We start from the raw sequence: 18,668 nt of genomic DNA on the forward strand, positions 1-18,668 counted from the left end.
GGGCGCTTTCCACAATTTGGCTATTGCTGATAGTGCTGCTACAAACATTGGGGTGCAGGTGCCTCTTTGAATCCGCATTTTTGTATCCTTTGGATAAATACCTGTTAGTACATCTGCTCTGATCTTTATTATTTTCGTCCTTCTACTAACTTTGAGCTCTTTTCTTTTTTTTCCCTAATTCCTTTAGGTATAAGGTTTAGTGTTTGAGATCTTTTCTCTTTTTTTTTTTTTGTCTCTTGGGGTAGACCTGTATTACTATAAACTTCCTTCTTAGAACTGCTTTTGCTGTGTCCCTAAGATTTTGGGTCAGGGGCGCCTGGCTGGCTCGGTGGGTGGAGCATGTGACTCTTGATCTTGATCTTGATCTTGAAATTTGGAAGATTTCAATCTTCTTAAATGCACTGAGAACTTGCATTGTGGCCTCTAACATAGAACTATCCGGAGACTGCTCTGTGTGCACTTGGAAAGAATGTGTATTCTGATGTTTTGGGAAGAAATGTTCTGAATATATCTGTTAAGTCCACCGGGTCTCACGTGTCATTCAAAGCCGCTGTTCCATTACTGATTTTTGGTCTGGATGATCTATCCAACGATGTAAGTGGGGGTGTTAAAGCCCCCTACTATCGAGTATTACTGCCAATTTTCCCCTTTATGTCTGTTAACATTTGCTTCATATATTTAGGTGCTTCTATGTTGGGTGCATATGTATTTGCCATTGTTATATCCTCTTATTGGATTGATCCCTTCATCATTATATAATGGCAGTCCTTATTTTAAAGTTTATCTAGTCTAAGTATCACTACCTCAGCTTTTGGTTTGCTGGTTTATTTACGTTTTCTTGAATATCTTTGTCCATCCCTTCATGTTCAATCTGCATGTGTCTTCATATTTTATTTTATTTTATTTTATTTTATTCCATTCTATTTTATTTTATTTTATTTTATTTTGGGGAGGGAAGAGAGAAGGGGACAGAAGATCTGAAGTGGGCTGCATGCTGACAAGTTGATAGCTGCCAGCCTGATGTGGGGCTTGAACTCACGAACCACAAGATCATGACTTGAGCCGAAGTCAGTCACTCAACCGACTGAGCCACCCAGATGCCCCCGATCTGCATGTGTCTTTAGGTCTGAAGTGAGTCTCTTACAGGGAGCAGATAGATGCGTCTTGGTTTTTAAATCCATTCAGTCACCCTATGTCTTTTGATTGGAGCATTTACGTTTAAAGGAATTATTGATAGATATGCCCTATTGATTTTCAAAGCCAGACATTCTGGGAGCTTGCCTTCCTGGCGCAGGAACTGCGCCAGGAAGGCAAGCTCCCCAGATGGGTGTTGCATGATGTGGAGCCTGAACGCCCTGCTGCTCAGGGAGAACCTTTGTACTTGTGACATCCCTCCAGCCTGTGGGTCACCGCAATGGGGGTTTTGGTTCCTGACCTGACCGTGTTTTGCTGCTGTTACCCTCCTTGATGTGGCTTTATTTCCGTGTCTTTACCTGCGGAAGAGCTGTTCGGCTAGTCTTCGGGTCGCTCTCAGAGAGAGTTGCTCTAATGTAGTTGCAGCTTTGGTGTCTTCATGGGGGGAGGTAAGTTCAGGATGTTCCTACCCTACCATCTACCCCTCGCTTCTTCTAGCTATCATCTCCCATATTTCTTGTGCAAAGGTTTCCCTGTCTATGTGGTTTCCGTGAGAGTGCTCATGCTTATACAAGATGGTGCCTCTTCTGGACAGAGATCCAAAGGTGGGCATATGACTCAAACTGGACTAATTGGTACATTTCCAAACAATCTGCAATTAGATCCAAAAAAGAGTCAACTGATTGATCTTTGGGTGCTTGGATCATTAACCACGGTAAGATTTGGACTTGGCGGCCATATTTCCTGTCCTGCGGACTAAGAAGGCAGAGAAAGCCAGTTTGTGGTGAAAAAGAAGAAAGGGGCAGACCCAAAGAGTATCAGAGACTGAGGTGCCCTGATCGTGTGCACTAGAGTCCCTGTTTCAGTTCATTCCAGAAGCCCAGCTGTATTTTTGTCCTCGAGTTGCAAGACACATCCAATAATTGTGTATCCAATATCATACAATCCAATTGTGTAATCCAATATCATATCCAATTGTGTAATCCGATATCATAAATTCATCTTTTCTGCTTAAGTTAGCCTGAGTGAGTTCCTCTTTGCAATTCAAAGAATCCTGTCTTAGCACCTCATTACCCCCATTTCCAAAGGCCACTTGTCTTATTAACCCCATTATTTCTCTATACTTCCTTCTTTCCTTTTTTTCCTCCTCTTTCCATCATTGATTTACCTCCAGAAAATGGAAACATGTCCTAGCCTCACCACACACACACACACACACACACACACACACACACACTTTCTGGCATTAGATTCAATGAAAAACAAAGAAGGGAGACAGGAAGACAAGACGTTTCTTACTTTGACAAGTGTTCTCATTGGAATTCTTGAATTGTGTGTCCCCAGAGAGGAGTTTGTACCCAGGATTACAGTGGCAGTGGAAACTTCCTTCGACATTCTGGCATGCAGCGTTAAGTCCACAATATACGCTAATGGGTGGTTTACATTCATCAATGTCTGGAACACAAAAGAGGAATTTAGACATTCATTTGACAAAGATTTATGGAGCATCTAATACGTGCCAGAGGCTATACCCGTCCCACCAGGGTCTGTCCTGGCTTTCCAGGACAACTCAGTCAAGGTAATGGGTTGTCTTTGTTCTTCCCTTTCCTCGTTGACTTTGGTTGGGTTCTCTGAGAAGCAGGCATTGAGATAAGAATTCATGGGCAAGTACTTCATGTGGGAGGTGATCTCAGAAAACACTGGAAGGGAGGTGGTGAAATGAGACAGGGAAAGGAAGGCAGAAAATAAAGAGCTAAGTTTCCATTGTGGGCGATAGGGACTCAATTCCCCTGTGAACCTCTGGGAGGTGGTGTAGAGCGCACACTTCAGAGGCACTTTCCAAGGGGTGGGGGGCTGGGATATTTATCGGCGAAATCTTTTTCTCTTTTAAGTTTTAATTTAAATTGTAGTTAGTTAACATATAGCGTAATATTGGTTTCAGGAGTAGAATTTGGTGATTCGTCACTTCCACACATCACCCAGTGCTCATCGCAACACGTTACTCGGTGCACATCCCTCCTTAATGCCCATCACCCATCTAGCTTACCCCCTCCCACCTCCCTCCATCAACCTTCGGTTTATTCTCTATAGCTAAGAATCTCTTATGGTTTGCCTCCCTCTCTCTCTCTTTTCCCCTTCCCCTATGCTCATCTGTTTTGCTTCTTAAATTCCACATATGAACAAAATCATGGTATCTATCTCCCCCTGACTTATTTTGTTCAGCACAATACACGCCAGTTTCATCCACATCATTGCAAGTGGCAAGATTTCCTTCTTTTTTATGGTGGAGTAACAGTCCACTGTATAGATATACCACATCTTCTTTATCCCCTCATCAAGTGATGGATGCTTGGGCTCTTTCCATGCTCTGGCTACGGTTGATAATGCTTTTGTCTGCCCAATCTTACCATTTATCGGGAAAGCAGTGCTTGCAGGGATAGCTTACTCTCTGATACTCCCACCTGTCCTGAGCATGAGCTGAGTGGTCTCCGGTAGCCAGAGAGAGCCTTAGACTTGGCAAAAGAGTGGCCAAGGCTGAGGGCATCTAAAGTGGAATACTGACCATGTCTGCTGTTATGAATGTTTGTAGGTCTCCTCAATTCAATATGTTGAAACCCTAACTCCCGGTGTGGCTGTGTTTGGAAATGGGGTCTCTAAGGATGGAACAGGCTAAATGCGATCATGAGAATGGGGCCCTGATCTGATAGGATTAGTGTCTGTAGAAGAAGAGACAAGAGGGCTTCCTTCCCTGCCCGACCACTGTGTGTGTGCAGTGAGGAAAGGCCATGTGAAGAGACAGCAAGGAGACAGACACCTTCAAGCCAGGAAGAGAGGTTTTCCCCAGAAAAGAGAACTGCCAGAACCTTGACCGTGGGCTTCCCAGCCTCCAGAATGGCGAGAAAATAAACTTCTGTTGTTTAAGCTGCCTGGTCCGTGGTGTTTTGTTACAGCAACCCGGGCAGAGTAATACACCTGCTAGATTAACCGACTGAGGGAGAATGTCTTGATTAAGTCAACATGTCTCCAGTCCTGAGGGTCCCCGTAGCCCCTTTCCAAATGTCACGCGGGTGGTGAGGACGTCCCCATCCGATCTGGCAAACACGAAATGGGGAATTTTCAGACTGTGACATAGCGTCGCAGATGAGCTTTGCTGTCTGCTCCATAGCCATTCTCTTTTGAGGAAGCCAGAGGTGACAGTCTCGTTCCCATCTCGCAGGCACTCTGTCCCCCAGCCTCCCCGTGTCAGCTTTCAGGTTGCACCCCTAAGCCAATGGAAAGTAAGGATGTTCTCCCTGGGGAGCCGGCGAGGAACCTCAGTGAGCGTGAGACAGAAGTGGCCACAGAGGAATGAGCCTCAGATGGTGCTGCGTTCCCTCTGCAGCCCCGCAAGCTTGAAGACAGTTCTGTGATCCGTGGGAGGGTCGCTGATGGATCACGTGGATAAGAGGACGGAACACTCCCCACCTGGGCAGGATAGAACCTTCTGGCGAAAGTGAACAGCGGAGAGAGCGCCCGGCGCTAAGCAAGCACAGGACAAAGTGCCCCAAATAAAGGACAGATGGCAAGCGTGAAACCAGGAAGAAGAGAAACCTCAGCCTGTGGGCAAAGGCAGGGCAGGGGAAGCAGGGGCGAGCAGGGAACCCTGAGAAAATGTGAACTTCACGGGGATGTGGCCGGGGAGCTAAGGAGGGGGGTGAGACAACAGCGTTCTCCGGATCTCACTTCTTTCCTGGGGGAGGGGAAGCAAGGGTGAAATGAAGCAGCTTTTTTTTTTTTTTTTTTAAATTTCTGTATCGTTAACACACAGTGTTGTATTAGTTTCAGGTAAATAGTGCCTGACCCTACGCTTGTTGCGTGCCCATCACGGTGGGTTTGTGCCCACCGTGGGCCTACTCGGTGCCCATCACGGTGAGTTTGCTCTTCATTCCTTTACCTGAAACGAAGCGTCTTGCTGGGGAAAACAGTGCATCTCGGCGGGGGTTGTAACTGCTGAGTTTGGAAGATGATGGCACAGACACTCGTGTGTGATTATGAAATTAAGAGAAGAGGAGGTCGCCGTGAAGGGGATGGAAAAGTCTATCAGAACCTCCAAATAAATGAAAGAAGATGCTGATTTCGTGAATTTCTTTCTTTCTTTTTCTTTCTTTCTTTCTTTCTTTTCCTTTATTTCTTCCCTTTCTCCCTTCCCTCTCTCTTTTTCTTTCTTTCCTCCCTCCCTTCCTTCCTCCCTTCCCTCTTTTTCTCTTTCCTCCCTTTCTTTCTTTCCTCCCTTTCCTCTTTCTTTTTCTTTCTCTCTTTCCTCCCTCCCTTCATTCCTCCCTTCCCTCTCTCTTTCTTTCTTTCCTCCCTCCCTTCCTCTCTCTTTCTCTTTCCTCCCTCCCTTCCTTTCTCCATTCCCTTTTTCTTTCTTTTTCTCTTTCCTCCCTCCCTTTCTTTCCTTTCTTTCTTCCTTTCTCTTTCCTCCCTCCCTTCCTTCCCTCTTTTTCTTTCTTTTCTCTTCTTTCTTTCTTTCCTTTTTCTCTCTTTCGTCCCTCCCTTCCTCCCTTCCCTTTTCTTTCTTTCCTTCTTTCTTTCCTTCCTTCCTTCCTTCCTTCCTTCCTTTCTTTTTTTCTCTTTCCTCCCTCCCTCCCTTCCCTCTTTCTCTTTCTCTCTTTCCTCTCTCCCTTCCTTCCTCCCTTCTCTCTTTCTTTTTCTTTCCTCCCTCCCTTCCTTCCTCCCTTTCCTCTTTCTTTCTCTCTTTCCTCCCTCCTTTCCTTCTTCCCTTTTCTTTCTTTTTCTCTTTCCTCCCTCCCTTTTTGTCTTTTCTTTGTTTGTTTCTTTCTTCCCTTTCCTCCCTCCCTTCCTCCCCTCTTTGTTTCTTTCCCTTTCTTTCTCTTCTTTCCCTTTCTTTCTTTTCTTTCTTTCTTTCTTTCCTTTTTCTCTCTTTCATCCCTCCCTTCCTCCCTTCCTCTTTTTCTTTCTTTCTTTCTTTTTCTTTCTTTTCTTTTCTTTCTCCTTCCTCCTTTCCTTTCTCCCTCCTTTCCCCCCTTCTTAAAGACGTTACTTTTAAGTTTATTTAATTTTTGAGAGAGAGAGAGAGAGAGAGAGAGAGAGAGAGAGGAAAGAAAACACCCACGCCTGTGGGGGGATGGGCAGAGAGAGAGGGAGACAGAGGATCCCAAGCAGGTTCTGTGCTGACAGCAGAGAGCCCAATGCGGGGCTCAAACTCAGGAACCATGAAATCATGACCTGAGCCCAAGTCAGACACTTAACTGACTGAGCCATCGAGGTGCCCCGGAAGCATTTCTTTCTTGATGAGTCTTGAGCCAATAGATTTTTCCGCGTGGCAGTCTCCACCCACAGCAGTCCCCATGCTACCTCCCTTCCACTCCCGCCACCGGGTGGTTTGAAAATTACCCCTTTACCATTGCATGTCTCAAGGGGGAATGTGAAGAATTTCTTCCCAGAGTCGGAAGCGTATCCAGAGTCGCAGGTACAGTAAGTGCCGTGGACACAGAAAGCGTGTTGGGGGCACTGTGGACAGGTAGCTGCTGCAGGGAAAAGAGGGGGCAGGTCAGATGTCACCGGGGTTGAGAGATGTATGTTACCATTTGGCTTTGCCTCTCTGACTGGGGCCTCTCCAGGATGAGGAAGGTTACACCCTTTTCCTCCTTTGAGATCTTAAGTACATTACAAAACGAGAGCTACGAGACCCAAGTTACAGAACAAAGTGAGGATTCGTTTGCATGACAGAGGTCTGGAGCTGGCGTTAATTTTCACACAAAAATTTCAATGCAATATAATGGTGTTATTCTCAAGATCGGCACAGGATTTTTATTTTTACTTATTTAGTTATTTAAGTTTTTATTTACTTATTTTGAGAGAGAGGGAGGGAGGGGGAGAGAGAGAGAGAGAGAGAGAGAGAGAGAGAGAGAGAATCCCAAGCAGGTTCTGCACTGTCAGTGCAGAGCCCTCTGCAGGGCTCGGTCTCACCAACGGTGAGATCATGATGTGAGCCGAAATCAGGAGTTGCACGCTTAACCCACTGAGCCACCCAGGCACCCCCATTGCAGAATCTTTAAAAGGGGGGAATGGATTGGTTAAGACCCTGGGGTCGATCCTGGCTCCACAACTTATCAGCCGTGTGTCTTTGCATCTCTCTGTGCCTTGTACCCTCATCTGTAAAATGGATTGTTGTGAAGAGTAAATGAATTAATACATGTAAAGTGTGTTGGGCAGTGCCTGGCACACAAGACGTATCAGCTAGGATTATAAAAACTTGAAAGTGTAGGGACCCACAGGAGGTATATTTGGATACGGGTTCATATTATCTTTGCAAGTCTATGTATGACTCCAAATAGACAGAGATACGCTAATGATCTTAAGGTGGGCCCTCTTGGGAATGATTGGAGCCGAGGAAGTATCTCGAACACTCCCTATGCGGTGTTCACAGGGAGAGGGGACTGGGAACCTGATGGGGGCCACAATGCAGTCTGACTACTCAGAATGCATCCCCCAGCAGTTGGTTAGAAATGCAGAAGCTCAGGCCCCACCCTTACACCTGCTGAATCAGAATCTAGTGAGATCTCTAGGCGATTAAAGTTAGCCTTAAGTCATCTTGTTTATTTTTTTTTGTTTTTGTTTTGGTGCCTCGCTTATTATCAGAATAAAACGATTACCATCCTGCTCTGTCTCTCCCCTCTGGAGTGCTCACTTCACTTCCTTTGTGTGTTTTAGCCTCTGTTCTATTTCGACACTGGGCACATTGTGGTGACTGAAAACAAATGAACAAAGGACACTAAAGTAAAAAGATACATTAAGGGGTGCCTGGCCGACTCCGTTGGAAGAGCGTGTGGGGTCATGAGTTCGAGCTTAATCCTAATCTTAATCTTAATCCTGGGGTCGTGAGTTCCAGCTCCACATTGGGTGTAGAGATTACATAAATAAATAAAACCTGGGGCGCCTGGGTGGCTCTGTCGGTTAAAGGGTCTGACTTCGGCTCAGGTCATGATCTCACGGTCCGTGGGTTCGAGCCCCGCGTCGGAGCAAGCATCCCCAAGTTCTACTCCGAGAACAAGCCTCTTTGATCTAGCCCATTGGAGGATGTGAGTGGTCCCAGATGTACCCTTGGTCTCCACCTTTCCTGGTTCTCGGACTGTGGAGAAGTCAGGCGTTGAGCACTTACCTTTGGTCATCCGAGCCATGACTTCTGACAAACTCAGCAGGAAACAGAGTCCTGGAACAGGGAAGCAGAAGGGAGACATGTGACATGGCCGTGGAAAGATTCCAGGAAATTCCCCAAGGGCTGTGTACCCGCTATCCACTGCTACGTAAAAACCATCACAAAATGTAGTGGCTTAAAACAGCAAGGTCCATTTATCATCTCTCATGATTTCTGTGCTTTGGGAAGGGCTCAGCTGCGTGATTCTGGCTTGGGGTTTCTTACACGGTTGCAGTTAGGCAGTGGCTGGGGCTGGAGCAGCTGGGAACGGACTGTGCATTGTCACCCCTTTATGTAGCCTTAGACTTGGGGAGTTTGGCCTTCCTCCCAACATGGCAACCTTGGGCAGGCAGCTTCCATGGCAGTTCAGAACTCTAAGAAGGAGTTTCCCCGCCAACGGGCTATGTGTCCTGTTAAGATCCAGCCCTGGAAGCCATGAAACCCCACTCCTATCACATTCTCCTGGTTACAAGCAAGTCGCCAATCCACTCAGATTTATGTGGATAAGAATCAGTCTTCCTCTTGAGGGAAGATGGGCAAGGTTCTAGAAACACTTCTTAGAAGGGAAGTATTGTTTTTGCCTTCTTGGGAAATGTGGGCTGCCTCTACTGTGGCTGATCAAGTGCTCCTTCCTCTTCCCCAAACCTTCCCAGCGTCTGGTGGTATCATCAGCATGTTCCTGCTCGGGTAAAGACCTGAAGACAATGGATAGATGGGTGGCCTTCTCTTTCCCTTTCCTGAGAAATCCGACACCACTCTGATAGCTAGTTCTCCCCTCGCCTTCTTTTCATTCTTATTACATACCAATATCTAGAATTATTTTCCATTTGCAAGGATAGTACTAACAGCTGGTATGGTGCAGGAATCGGCCAATCAGAATGGACTCTGGACCCCCTTCTCTACCCCAGCAGACGTTAATGTAGATGCCCAATTATGCGGAGGTGGGTTGGGTCCCAGGGCAGGATTTGGGCAGGCAGGAGTGTCGTGGGAGCTGGTCCTGGGCAATGATTGGTGTGGGCACAAATGGTGTGGGAATCTTTCAATATGAACAACCAACCAATGGCTCCTATAGTGCCCACTTGTTGAAGTTTAGCTCTGGTGACTAGTCACTTTATTTGCAACTTTGGTTACCCCTTGAGAAAGTGGCTTCTGCAGATGAATGGATACAGAAAATGTGATATATATATAATGGAATATTAGTTGGCCTTAAAAAATAAGAAAGTCCTGTCACTTGTGGCAACATGGATAAACTACAGGGCATTATTCTGAGTGAAATAAGTCAAACACAGAAGGGCAAATACTGTATGATTTCACTTAACGTGAAATATCTAAAGGAGTCACACTCATGGTAGCAGAGAACAGATTGGTGGTTAGGAGGGGCTAGGGGGAGAAGGAAATGGGAAATTGCTTTTCAATGGATATAAAGTTTTTGTTATATAAGGTTAGTTCTGGAGACCTGCTGTAAAACCTAGTACCTGTAGTGACCAATAGAGTGTTGTGCAGTCCAAGATGCATTAAAAGAATGGATCTCATTTTATGTGTTCTTACCAAACACACACACACACACACACACACACACACACACACAAACAGGGAAATTTTTGTAGGTGAAATGTTTGGTATCTTCATTGTGGTGATGGTATTATGGGTGTAAGGTGTATACATACGTACAAACTTATCAAGATGTATATACTAAATGTGTGCAACTTTTTGGTCTATCCATTATACCTCAATAAAGCTAAAATTAAAAAAGAAAGTGGGTCCTGGCAACGAAAGGGTCTCTGTTAACCAAGTTGGGCGACGGGTGTAGGTCAGGGTGGGCCAGTTAGGTAGAGCTGGGGTGAACTTCAATTCCTGTACATAGAGGACTGAGATCAGGGGATTGAGAGAGTCTGAGGCCGACAGTCTGGAGAAGATGGGGGTGTGTGGCTTCCCTGGGGAGGTCCAGAACATGTATCAGCTGGTGGCTGTGAAACAACACTTACAGGGAATTTTTGGAGTAAAAGGCAGCATGCCCTGGGATGCAACCACTCCCTCCATCCTGCCTGTAAACACGCCAGTGAAACCCCCTTGGAGAGAGATACCATGTCTTGGAGGGAGGATTTCTTTGGTGGGGGTGGGACAAAATTCTAAGGCCAGCCTCTACAACATCTAAGGGGAATTGAGTTCTCATTACATGCCAGGCATTGTTCTAAGCGCCCTAGGCACATGCCCTTAATCTAGCTTTGCAATGACTTCAGGAAGTGAGTGCTGGTAGCATGATCCCAGTTGTGCAGATGAAGAAACAGAGACACAGAGGGGCGCCTGGGTGGCTCAGTTGGCTAAGCATCTGACTTCGGCTCAGGTCATGATCTCGTGGTTTGTGGGTTCGAGCTCCGCATCAGGCTCTGTGCTGACAGCTCGGAGCCTGGAGCCTGCTTCCGATTCTGTGTCTCCCTCTCTCCCTGCCCCTCCCCTGCTCACACTCTCTCTATGTCTCTCAAAAATGAATAAATACTAAAAAAAAAAAAAAAAAAAAAAAAAAAAGAGAGAGGCACAGAGAGGCTAAGTAACTCGCTCCACTTCCCAGAGCTAGGCCGGGGCAGAGCTGAGATTCAACTCAGGCTCTGGGCTCCTGCTGATAACCTATCAACCCACATGACCTCTCTTTCCGAAATCCCACACGTGCTGCATGCATGGAGGTGCCATTGACAGCGACAGGTTTACAGTGACAACGACTGGAGGAAAGGGTACCTTTTCTTCCAGTAGATGCTGCTCCCCAGATATGACAGTCCAGTAGAAGGGGTGATATGTTACTTGGTCATTTGGGGGGCAATCTAGACCGACTGCAGGATTTGGGAGACAAAGCCCTATGGGCTAGCGGCAACCCTTTACGAATGGGAGGGAGGGCAATGCTACCTCTTTTTGGGTTTCCCTTTATGAGTTTCTGGTGGTTGTGAAATTACCACGAATTTAGTGGCTTAAAAACAGAAATGTATTCTCATATGGTTCCGTAGGCCAGACGTCCAAAGTTAGCCTCACTGGGCTAATATTAAGGTTATCAGTGGGGCTGCTTCCTTTTGGAAGTTCTAGGGGAGAATCCATGCCCTTCCACTTCCGGCTGTCAGAGGTGACCCACATTCCGCGGCTGACGGTCTACCCTCAAAACGAGCAGTCGAGTATCTTCCTTCCCTTCTGGTCTCCTGCCACCCTCTTAAAAGGACGCCCATGGTTAGAAGAGGCTCGCTTGTATAATCCAGGATAATCTCCCCATCTCAAGATCCTTAGCATAATCCGTATCTGTAAAGTCCCTTTGAGCATGTGACGTTGCTTGGGACATGACACCTCAAAACATGCCGCTGTGGCATGTTGCTTATTTTATAGAGTGGAAGGCACTTGAGAAACAGCACTTGCAGGAAGGGCTTTCTGACCTACCTTTTCCTGCTTAGAATCAGGCCGTAACATTTCCCCCGCGAGAGAGGTGCCCTCCCTGTGCCAGGAAGCGAGGGATGTCCTTACCACCAGACTGGGAATGCACGCTGAAATGGATCTGTATAAACACACTCATTGGAACGGCCCTTGGCTTCCCCCAGTTATCCCTCCAACAGACCTCCTAGTCACTTTCGCACCATTCACCATCCCTAGCCCCAACCCCTCCGTCTTGTCCCTTGACAAAGTCGTCATTTCTTTGTCGAAAAGGCACAAAAGCTTTGTGCTCTGGTGTCACTTTCCTGGATCTTTGTTCTCTTGCGAAGTCTCCCGTGTACATGTTGCAGGGTAATGAAACTTGTCTGCTTCTCTCCTGTTAATGTCTTATGTCAGCTTAATTCTTATTCTTGGCCAGAGACCCTAAGAGGGTAGAGGTGAAGTTTTTCCTCCCCTACGCTCATGAGGTAACATATTCACAGGCTGCAGGGGATTAGGACGTTGACATCTTTGGGGGGCTGTCGTTCGTCCATCCGTGCTGCCTGCATTAAAGAGGGTGCTAGTTGTGATCAGTTACTTACACAACCGCATTCATGGACCATTTTGAATAGTTTTGTTTGTCCAATGAATATATTCTCAGCTGGGCTGTGGACTGCTTAGCGGCAGGGTCCTGGCATATTTCCTAATACATTTAAATTTCCCTTCCCCCGACTTTGGTATAATAATTACTTTGCAGAAGTGGCCTAACACTACACCTGCCCAAATGATGAATGTAACTCACAGAGCCAAGTAGTAAAACATATAGGTTGAAAAGCGTTTCCTAGTTCCTGAGGCTCAGGCAGCCGGGGCACCACCACATTTTCTTTTCTTTTCTTTTTTTTTCTAAATCTTTTTAACATTTATTTATTATTGAGAGACAGAGAGACACAGAGCATGAGCAGGGGAGGGGCAGACAGGGAGGGAGACACAGAATCCGAAGCAGGCTCCAGGCTCTGAGCTGTCAGCACAGAGTTCAACCCAGGGTTCGAACCCACGAACTGCGAGGCCATGACCTGAGCCAAAGTCGGATGCTCAACTGACTGAGCCACCAAGGTGCCCCGAGAGCTTATATTGTTTTGATAGACTTTATGATCTACCACCTGCCTCTGCAACTAAACAGCTGTGAGACTTGAACCAAGTCCCATAACCTCTCTGTGATGGTATTTTGTATCATTCACATGAATAATTTGGTACAATAATGCAGGTAAAACCATTTTAGCTTTATGTGAGGCTAGAGTAAATGTAAGCTTTGGTTGATATTATGGCTATTGGTATGATTGATATGATGGCTATTGGTATTGCTATTTGATCTGGAGCCGGAAGGCTGGACGGGACTTCAGAGTTGGGAAACTGTTTACACAGAGGTGGCGACTGAAGCCACAGGATCAAGAGATTCCGGGAGCGGGAGCAGAAAGACGAGTCCTTGAGCAGAATCCTGTGGGAGGAGCATAATGGCAAAGAACTGGAGCCAGGCGGCTTGGGTTGGAGTCCTGACTGCCATTTACAAGCTGTGTGACCTTGGGCAGGTAACACAATCTCTCTGTGCTCGTTATTCTCATCCCTAAGATGAGGAAAATACCGGTACCCACCTCATCGGCCCATTGTGAGGACTGAATGGGTTAATACATACAAGGTGCATAGTGAGTGCTCGAAAATGTTGCTTGTTATTCATATTCTTGGCACAGGACAAAGAAAATGGAGGGGGGGCAGAGAGAAGGGCAAGAGAGGTAGAGAAAAAGTCGGATCAGTGCCAGGTCACATAATTATCAAGGAGGAGAGGGTGTCAAACAGAAAACCTGTGAAGATGAATATGAACAAGTCCTTGGATTGGACCATCAGGAACATTTTAGGGATATTTGACAATGCAGTCTGAACAGGGTGGTGAGGAAAGAAACCATAAGCCAAGGGGAAGAAGAGAATTTTTTTTTTTTTAATGTTTATTTATTTTTGAGAGAGACAGAGACAGAATGCGAGCGGGTTGGGGCAGAGAGAGAGGGAGACACAGAATCTGAAGCAGGCTCCGGGCTCCGAGCTGTCAGCACAGAGCCCGACGCGGGGCTTGAATTCATGAGCTGTGAGATCATGACCTGAGCCGAAGTTGGACGCTCAACCAACCGAGCCACCCAGGCACCCCAGAAGAGAATGTTTAAAGCAGAGCAGAAGAAAGAGAAGGAAAAGACAGCTGATTGTTGAACCGACTAGCTCGGTTCAACCCCAAGGTCACAGTCAATCCCAAGGTCACACATACCTGGAAGGAGTGATGGCCCTTGCATTCCTGCATGTAGGTAACCTTTGCCAGCCAGCTCTTGAAGCTCCTCACTGTGCTTTTAAGCTGACCACCTCTCTGACTGCAAGGAAGTATTAGGAGACTTGATACACATACCTTAGGTTAGCTGACTAAGGAAATTTCTATAAAAGGGAACTTGTTTTTATCTTTCACCACCAGACCCATGGTTCTGCTTTTTTGTTTATTTTCTGTACGTTTTCTGCACTCATTTTCATATGCTCCTTTGGTGGTAGGTTTTCATAGCTATTGTTGATTGCCCTTGGGGTGACAGAATCAACTGACCCTAGGAGAGGAATGCCTTTTAGTTACAGAGCATTATCTGAGGAGTGGGAAGTGACTTTGGCGTCAAAATCAAGCTTAAATAACGCTGTGGTTTTGAGTTGGGTAAGCCAGAATTTAGGGTATCTCTGTTGGTATCTCAAGTTACGGAAGCAGTCATTTTCACAAATGTTGGTATTTTTACCTCCTTAGCAGATGGCACTCCACAGATCTGGCTGGAGTCTCAAAAATCCAGTCCAGGGTGATAACTTATTTGGTTATCTGGAACAATCCAAACCAATTGCAGGATTTGGGAGAAAACCTTAAGTCCTTCCCTCCTCCGGCAAATATTTATCGAGACAAATATCACTAAGTGACAGGATCTGTGCTACTTTCTAGGGATACAGCAGTGAACAAAATTAACACAATCTTTTCTGTTAAGAACTACAGAGGAAGGGAACTTGGAGGAAAAGCAGGTTTTTGGGGGGAGAGACAGGGTTAAGTTTTGGATAAGTTGATTTTGAGGTACTGTGATTTCAACATTCATTATACATACAGTCAATCTGGTTCACGCACAAAAGAGAGGGCTCTCCTCCCTGCTATCTATCAGACTGCTGTCTTTGCTACTGTTGACTTCGTGACAGTTTGTTCATTTTCTTATGCTGATTCCTACCCCTGACACTCGATTCGGGTTGGAAAGGTTCTCTTTGCTTCCTCCTGGTCCATCTCAGCCTAGCTGTGATGTTTAATAAAGCTCTACTGAGGTCAAGAGTAATGTGATCCTATTAAATCTAAGTCAGATCCTGCTCCTCCTCTCCTGAGAGCCTTCGGGAGTCCCAGTTCACTTAGAATAAAAGCCAGGGTCCTCACCATGGCCCATAAGTCCCTGCACGATCTGTCTCAGTCATCTCCTCGCCCTCGTCTCCTCCCAATCTCCCCCACCCTGCACTCTGCTTTCTCTGCCTCAGCCACCCTGGCTCCTTGCCTTTCCTTGGACATGCCAGGCACACTCCCGCCTCTGGGCTTTTGTACTTCTTGTTTTCTAAACGCTTTCTGCCTAATGCTGTTCTACCTAAATGCTTTCGCCCAGATTCCTGCATGCGACCACTTGGCTCGCTGGCTCGCTTCAAGTCATTGCTTACGTGTCCCCTCTTTAGTGAGGTCTCCCCTGATCTCCCTGTCTAAATCTTTCTCTGTCTCTTCTTCCCTTCTTCTGTCTCTGTCTCTCTCTCTCACACACACCCTCCATCCACTTTCCCCACTTGTTTCTATCCAGTGCACTCACCACCTTCTTTTTTTAAAATTATTTATTTGAGAGTGAGAGACATAGAGACAGAGCATGAGAAGGGGAGGGGCAGACAGAAGAGACACAGAAGCAGGCTCCAGACTCTGAGGGGTCACCACAGAGCCCGATGCAGGGCTCAAACTCATGAACTGTGAGATCATGACCTGAACTGAAGTTGGCTGCTTAACTGACTGAGCCACCCGGGCACCCCATCACCACCTCCTACTATACAAAACAATTTATTTCCTTTATTCTGTTTACTATCTCTCTGCCCTACTAGAATGCCAGCTCTATAGGGCAAGTAATTTTGTTTGGTTTATTCATCGCTGTATTTCCTGCACCTCACACATGGGTCTGGGGCATAATAGGTGCTCAATCAATACTGATTTAATGACACAGAGATCTGGCTGGAGGGCAGTTATCAGTTGCTCTCAGAAGTGGCTGCCCTTGGTGACTTCAAGTTCCTGACTATCCTGACTAGCCCTTGAGAGGTCTCTTGGTGGTGGTGGGGCTGGTAGCTTGGCTCTCAACAATGGGGAAGTCCAGGTGTCTACAGATCTCAGAGTCCAGGCTTGACCTCCACCCTAACCCCAGATTGCACCGCTCTATTCTAGACACAGGGGATAAAACAGTGAACAAAACAAAAATCCCCATTCTCATAAAGTATTTTTTCTTTGCACATGCTGTTCCCTCTACTTGGAATTCATTCCTCTCTAATGCTAGGTGCACTTCCTCAAGACCCAGAAGCATTTCCTCCCCCCAAAACCTTCACAATTATCCCAAAGCTAGCCCATACTAACTGATAGAAAATTCCTCATAGTGTGGCTACCTCGGGCCAGTTGCCTGTAAGAACCCGAGGTAGGAATTGGGATCGACATGATGTGTTGGGGGACAGTAGGGGTTGGGGTGCCCATGAGTTTTTGGAGGAGAACTCTCTCGGGAGAAGGATATTAAGGAAGCATGATAGGCAGGGGAAGGAGCTAAATGAGGTGGTCTCAGTAGGAGTCTTAGCCTCGGTTTCATTCCCTGGGGGAGCTCTGGAGGGTGCACCATGGCTCTGATCCATCGGGAGGCAAGGCCTTTTATCCCCTGGGTCCATCAGTCACTGGCTGTGGGCTGCCCCTTGGGGTGGCGTGGGGGACAGAACCTGACAGGCACAGTGATGGATGGGACCCGGGCAGAGTGCCAGAAGCAACCACCCACAGCACCCAAACCTTTCTCTGTGTATACCCATTGTCTCAAATGTTGCTACTCTGCCGTAGCCTGCTTTCCTTATTCTCTCTCCTGAGCGCAGTCCCCAGTAAATCACAAGCCTAGGGAGCCTGACCTAGTAGAATCCCTCCCTTATTTGGTTGTCACCAAAAGAAAGTAGGAAAAAATAATTCAAGGTTCTTAACTCTTTATGATTTTACCTGAAACAAGATTTAGAAATAATATTATGCCAAGGCACAAACAAGATCCCTCAGCAATCTAATTTTATTGACGACGACGACGGTTAAATCCTATTTGGACCTAGATACAGAGTACTTAGTCCTTACACCATACTGCCACCTTCTGGGAAAACTAAGGAATAAGAAATTCAAAGTAGCTTCAAATGTTTGGTTTGTTAAGCAGGACTGAGGATGAAGATTGAAACCTTTAGAGTGTAAGGAGCCGAGGCCAATCCTACAGAGTATTAACCAGTCCTTTTTATGTTATCTTAAATATACTATTATATTCTTATTGCATTTGCAAATTGAGGTCCACAGATATTATTGAATTAATAAGCTAAATTTAGTAATAGGCATAGGAAATGGGGGTTAGGAACCTGGTCTTCATATTTATTCATCTATCCACCCTTCCATCCATCCATCCATCCATCCATCCTTCATTCATCATCCATCCATCCATCCACCTATCCATCTTCCTTCTTTCCTTCCTTCTGTCCATCCATCACCCATCTTCCTTCCCTCCTCCTGTCCATCCATCCACCCATCATCCATCATCCATCCATCCACCTATCCATCTTCTCTTTCCTTCCTTCCTCCTGTCCATCCATCCATCATCCATTCATCATCCATACATCCATCCACCTATCCAACTTCCTTCCTCCCTTCTTTCTTTCCTTCCTTCCCTCCTTCTGTCCATCCATCCATCTATCATCCATCCATCCTCTCTTCCATCCATCCACCCATCCATCTTCCTTCCTTCCTTCTCTCCTTCTGTCCGTCCATCCATCCATCCATCCATCCATCCATCTATCCCTCCATCCATCCCACAAATGTTTAGGATATGCCTTCTCTGTGTTTGGTGATTTCATGTCAGATTGATAAATTTTACTCAATCTTAACTTTCTCACATTTAAAATCCTGCCAATCCATTTACTCTTCAGGAGAAAAAATACATCCATGGCATTAATAAAATTTGATTTTCTTCCCTTGGTTTTTAAAAAAGGTTTATTTATTTATTTGAAGAGAGACAGAGATAGCATGAGTGGGGGAAGGGCAGAGGGAGAGACATGGGAGGGGTGGAAAGAGAGGAAGAGAGAGAATCCCAAGCAGGCTCCATGCTGCCAGCGCAGAGCCTGACTCAGGGCTTGAACTCACCACACCATGAGATCATGACCTGAGCCGGAACCAAGAGCAGGACACTCAACCAACTGAGCCACCCAGGCACCCCATTATTCCCTTTAATTGCTAAAAAAACATTCTTTTTTTAAAAAAAGTTTATTTAGTATTTATTTTGAGAGAGACAGAGACAGCATGAGTGGGGGAGGGGCAGAGAGTGAGGGAGACAGAGAATCCCAAGCAGGTTCCGCCCCGTCAGCTTGGAGCCCGATTTGGGGCTTGAACTCATGAAACCATGAGATCATGACTGAAATCAAGAGTTGGACGCCCAACTGACTGAGCCACCCAGAGCCACCCAGGAGCCCTCCAAATACATTCTTACGTAAGTAGTTCTAGGGAATAAAAACAGAGTTGGTGCGGGGCAAGTTTGGGAATAGGTAAATGCCACAGGAGACAAATAGGGATGTTGCTGTGTAATTAACTCCTAATGCTGATGTATTTTGAGTAGTTGTT

General features: G+C 46.2%; 1 protein-coding gene across 4 annotated transcripts in view; it reads right to left on the reverse strand.

The window, feature by feature from the left end:
• ADGRE3 (adhesion G protein-coupled receptor E3) overlaps nt 1-14,172 on the reverse strand; it is a 49,908-nt gene extending 35,736 nt beyond the window's left edge. For 3 of the 4 annotated variants that reach the window (XM_078443298.2, XM_078443296.2, XM_078443295.1), the window contains exons 1-4: nt 14,028-14,172; nt 8,300-8,350; nt 6,540-6,665; nt 2,434-2,589 (exon numbers count right to left, since the gene is read on the reverse strand). In XM_078443298.2, coding sequence (XP_078299424.1) covers nt 2,434-2,589; nt 6,540-6,665; nt 8,300-8,350; nt 14,028-14,052 — 358 coding nt within the window. In that variant the 5' untranslated portion in view covers nt 14,053-14,172. The remainder of the gene's footprint in view (nt 1-2,433; nt 2,590-6,539; nt 6,666-8,299; nt 8,351-14,027) is intronic. The other variant, XM_078443297.1, reaches the window with a different exon arrangement.
• Nucleotides 14,173-18,668: the final 4,496 nt, after the last annotated feature.

This window comes from Panthera onca, chromosome A2 (genome assembly GCF_046562875.1).
Source record: "Panthera onca isolate mPanOnc1 chromosome A2, mPanOnc1 haplotype 2, whole genome shotgun sequence".
Classification (NCBI taxonomy): Eukaryota; Metazoa; Chordata; class Mammalia; order Carnivora; family Felidae; genus Panthera; species Panthera onca.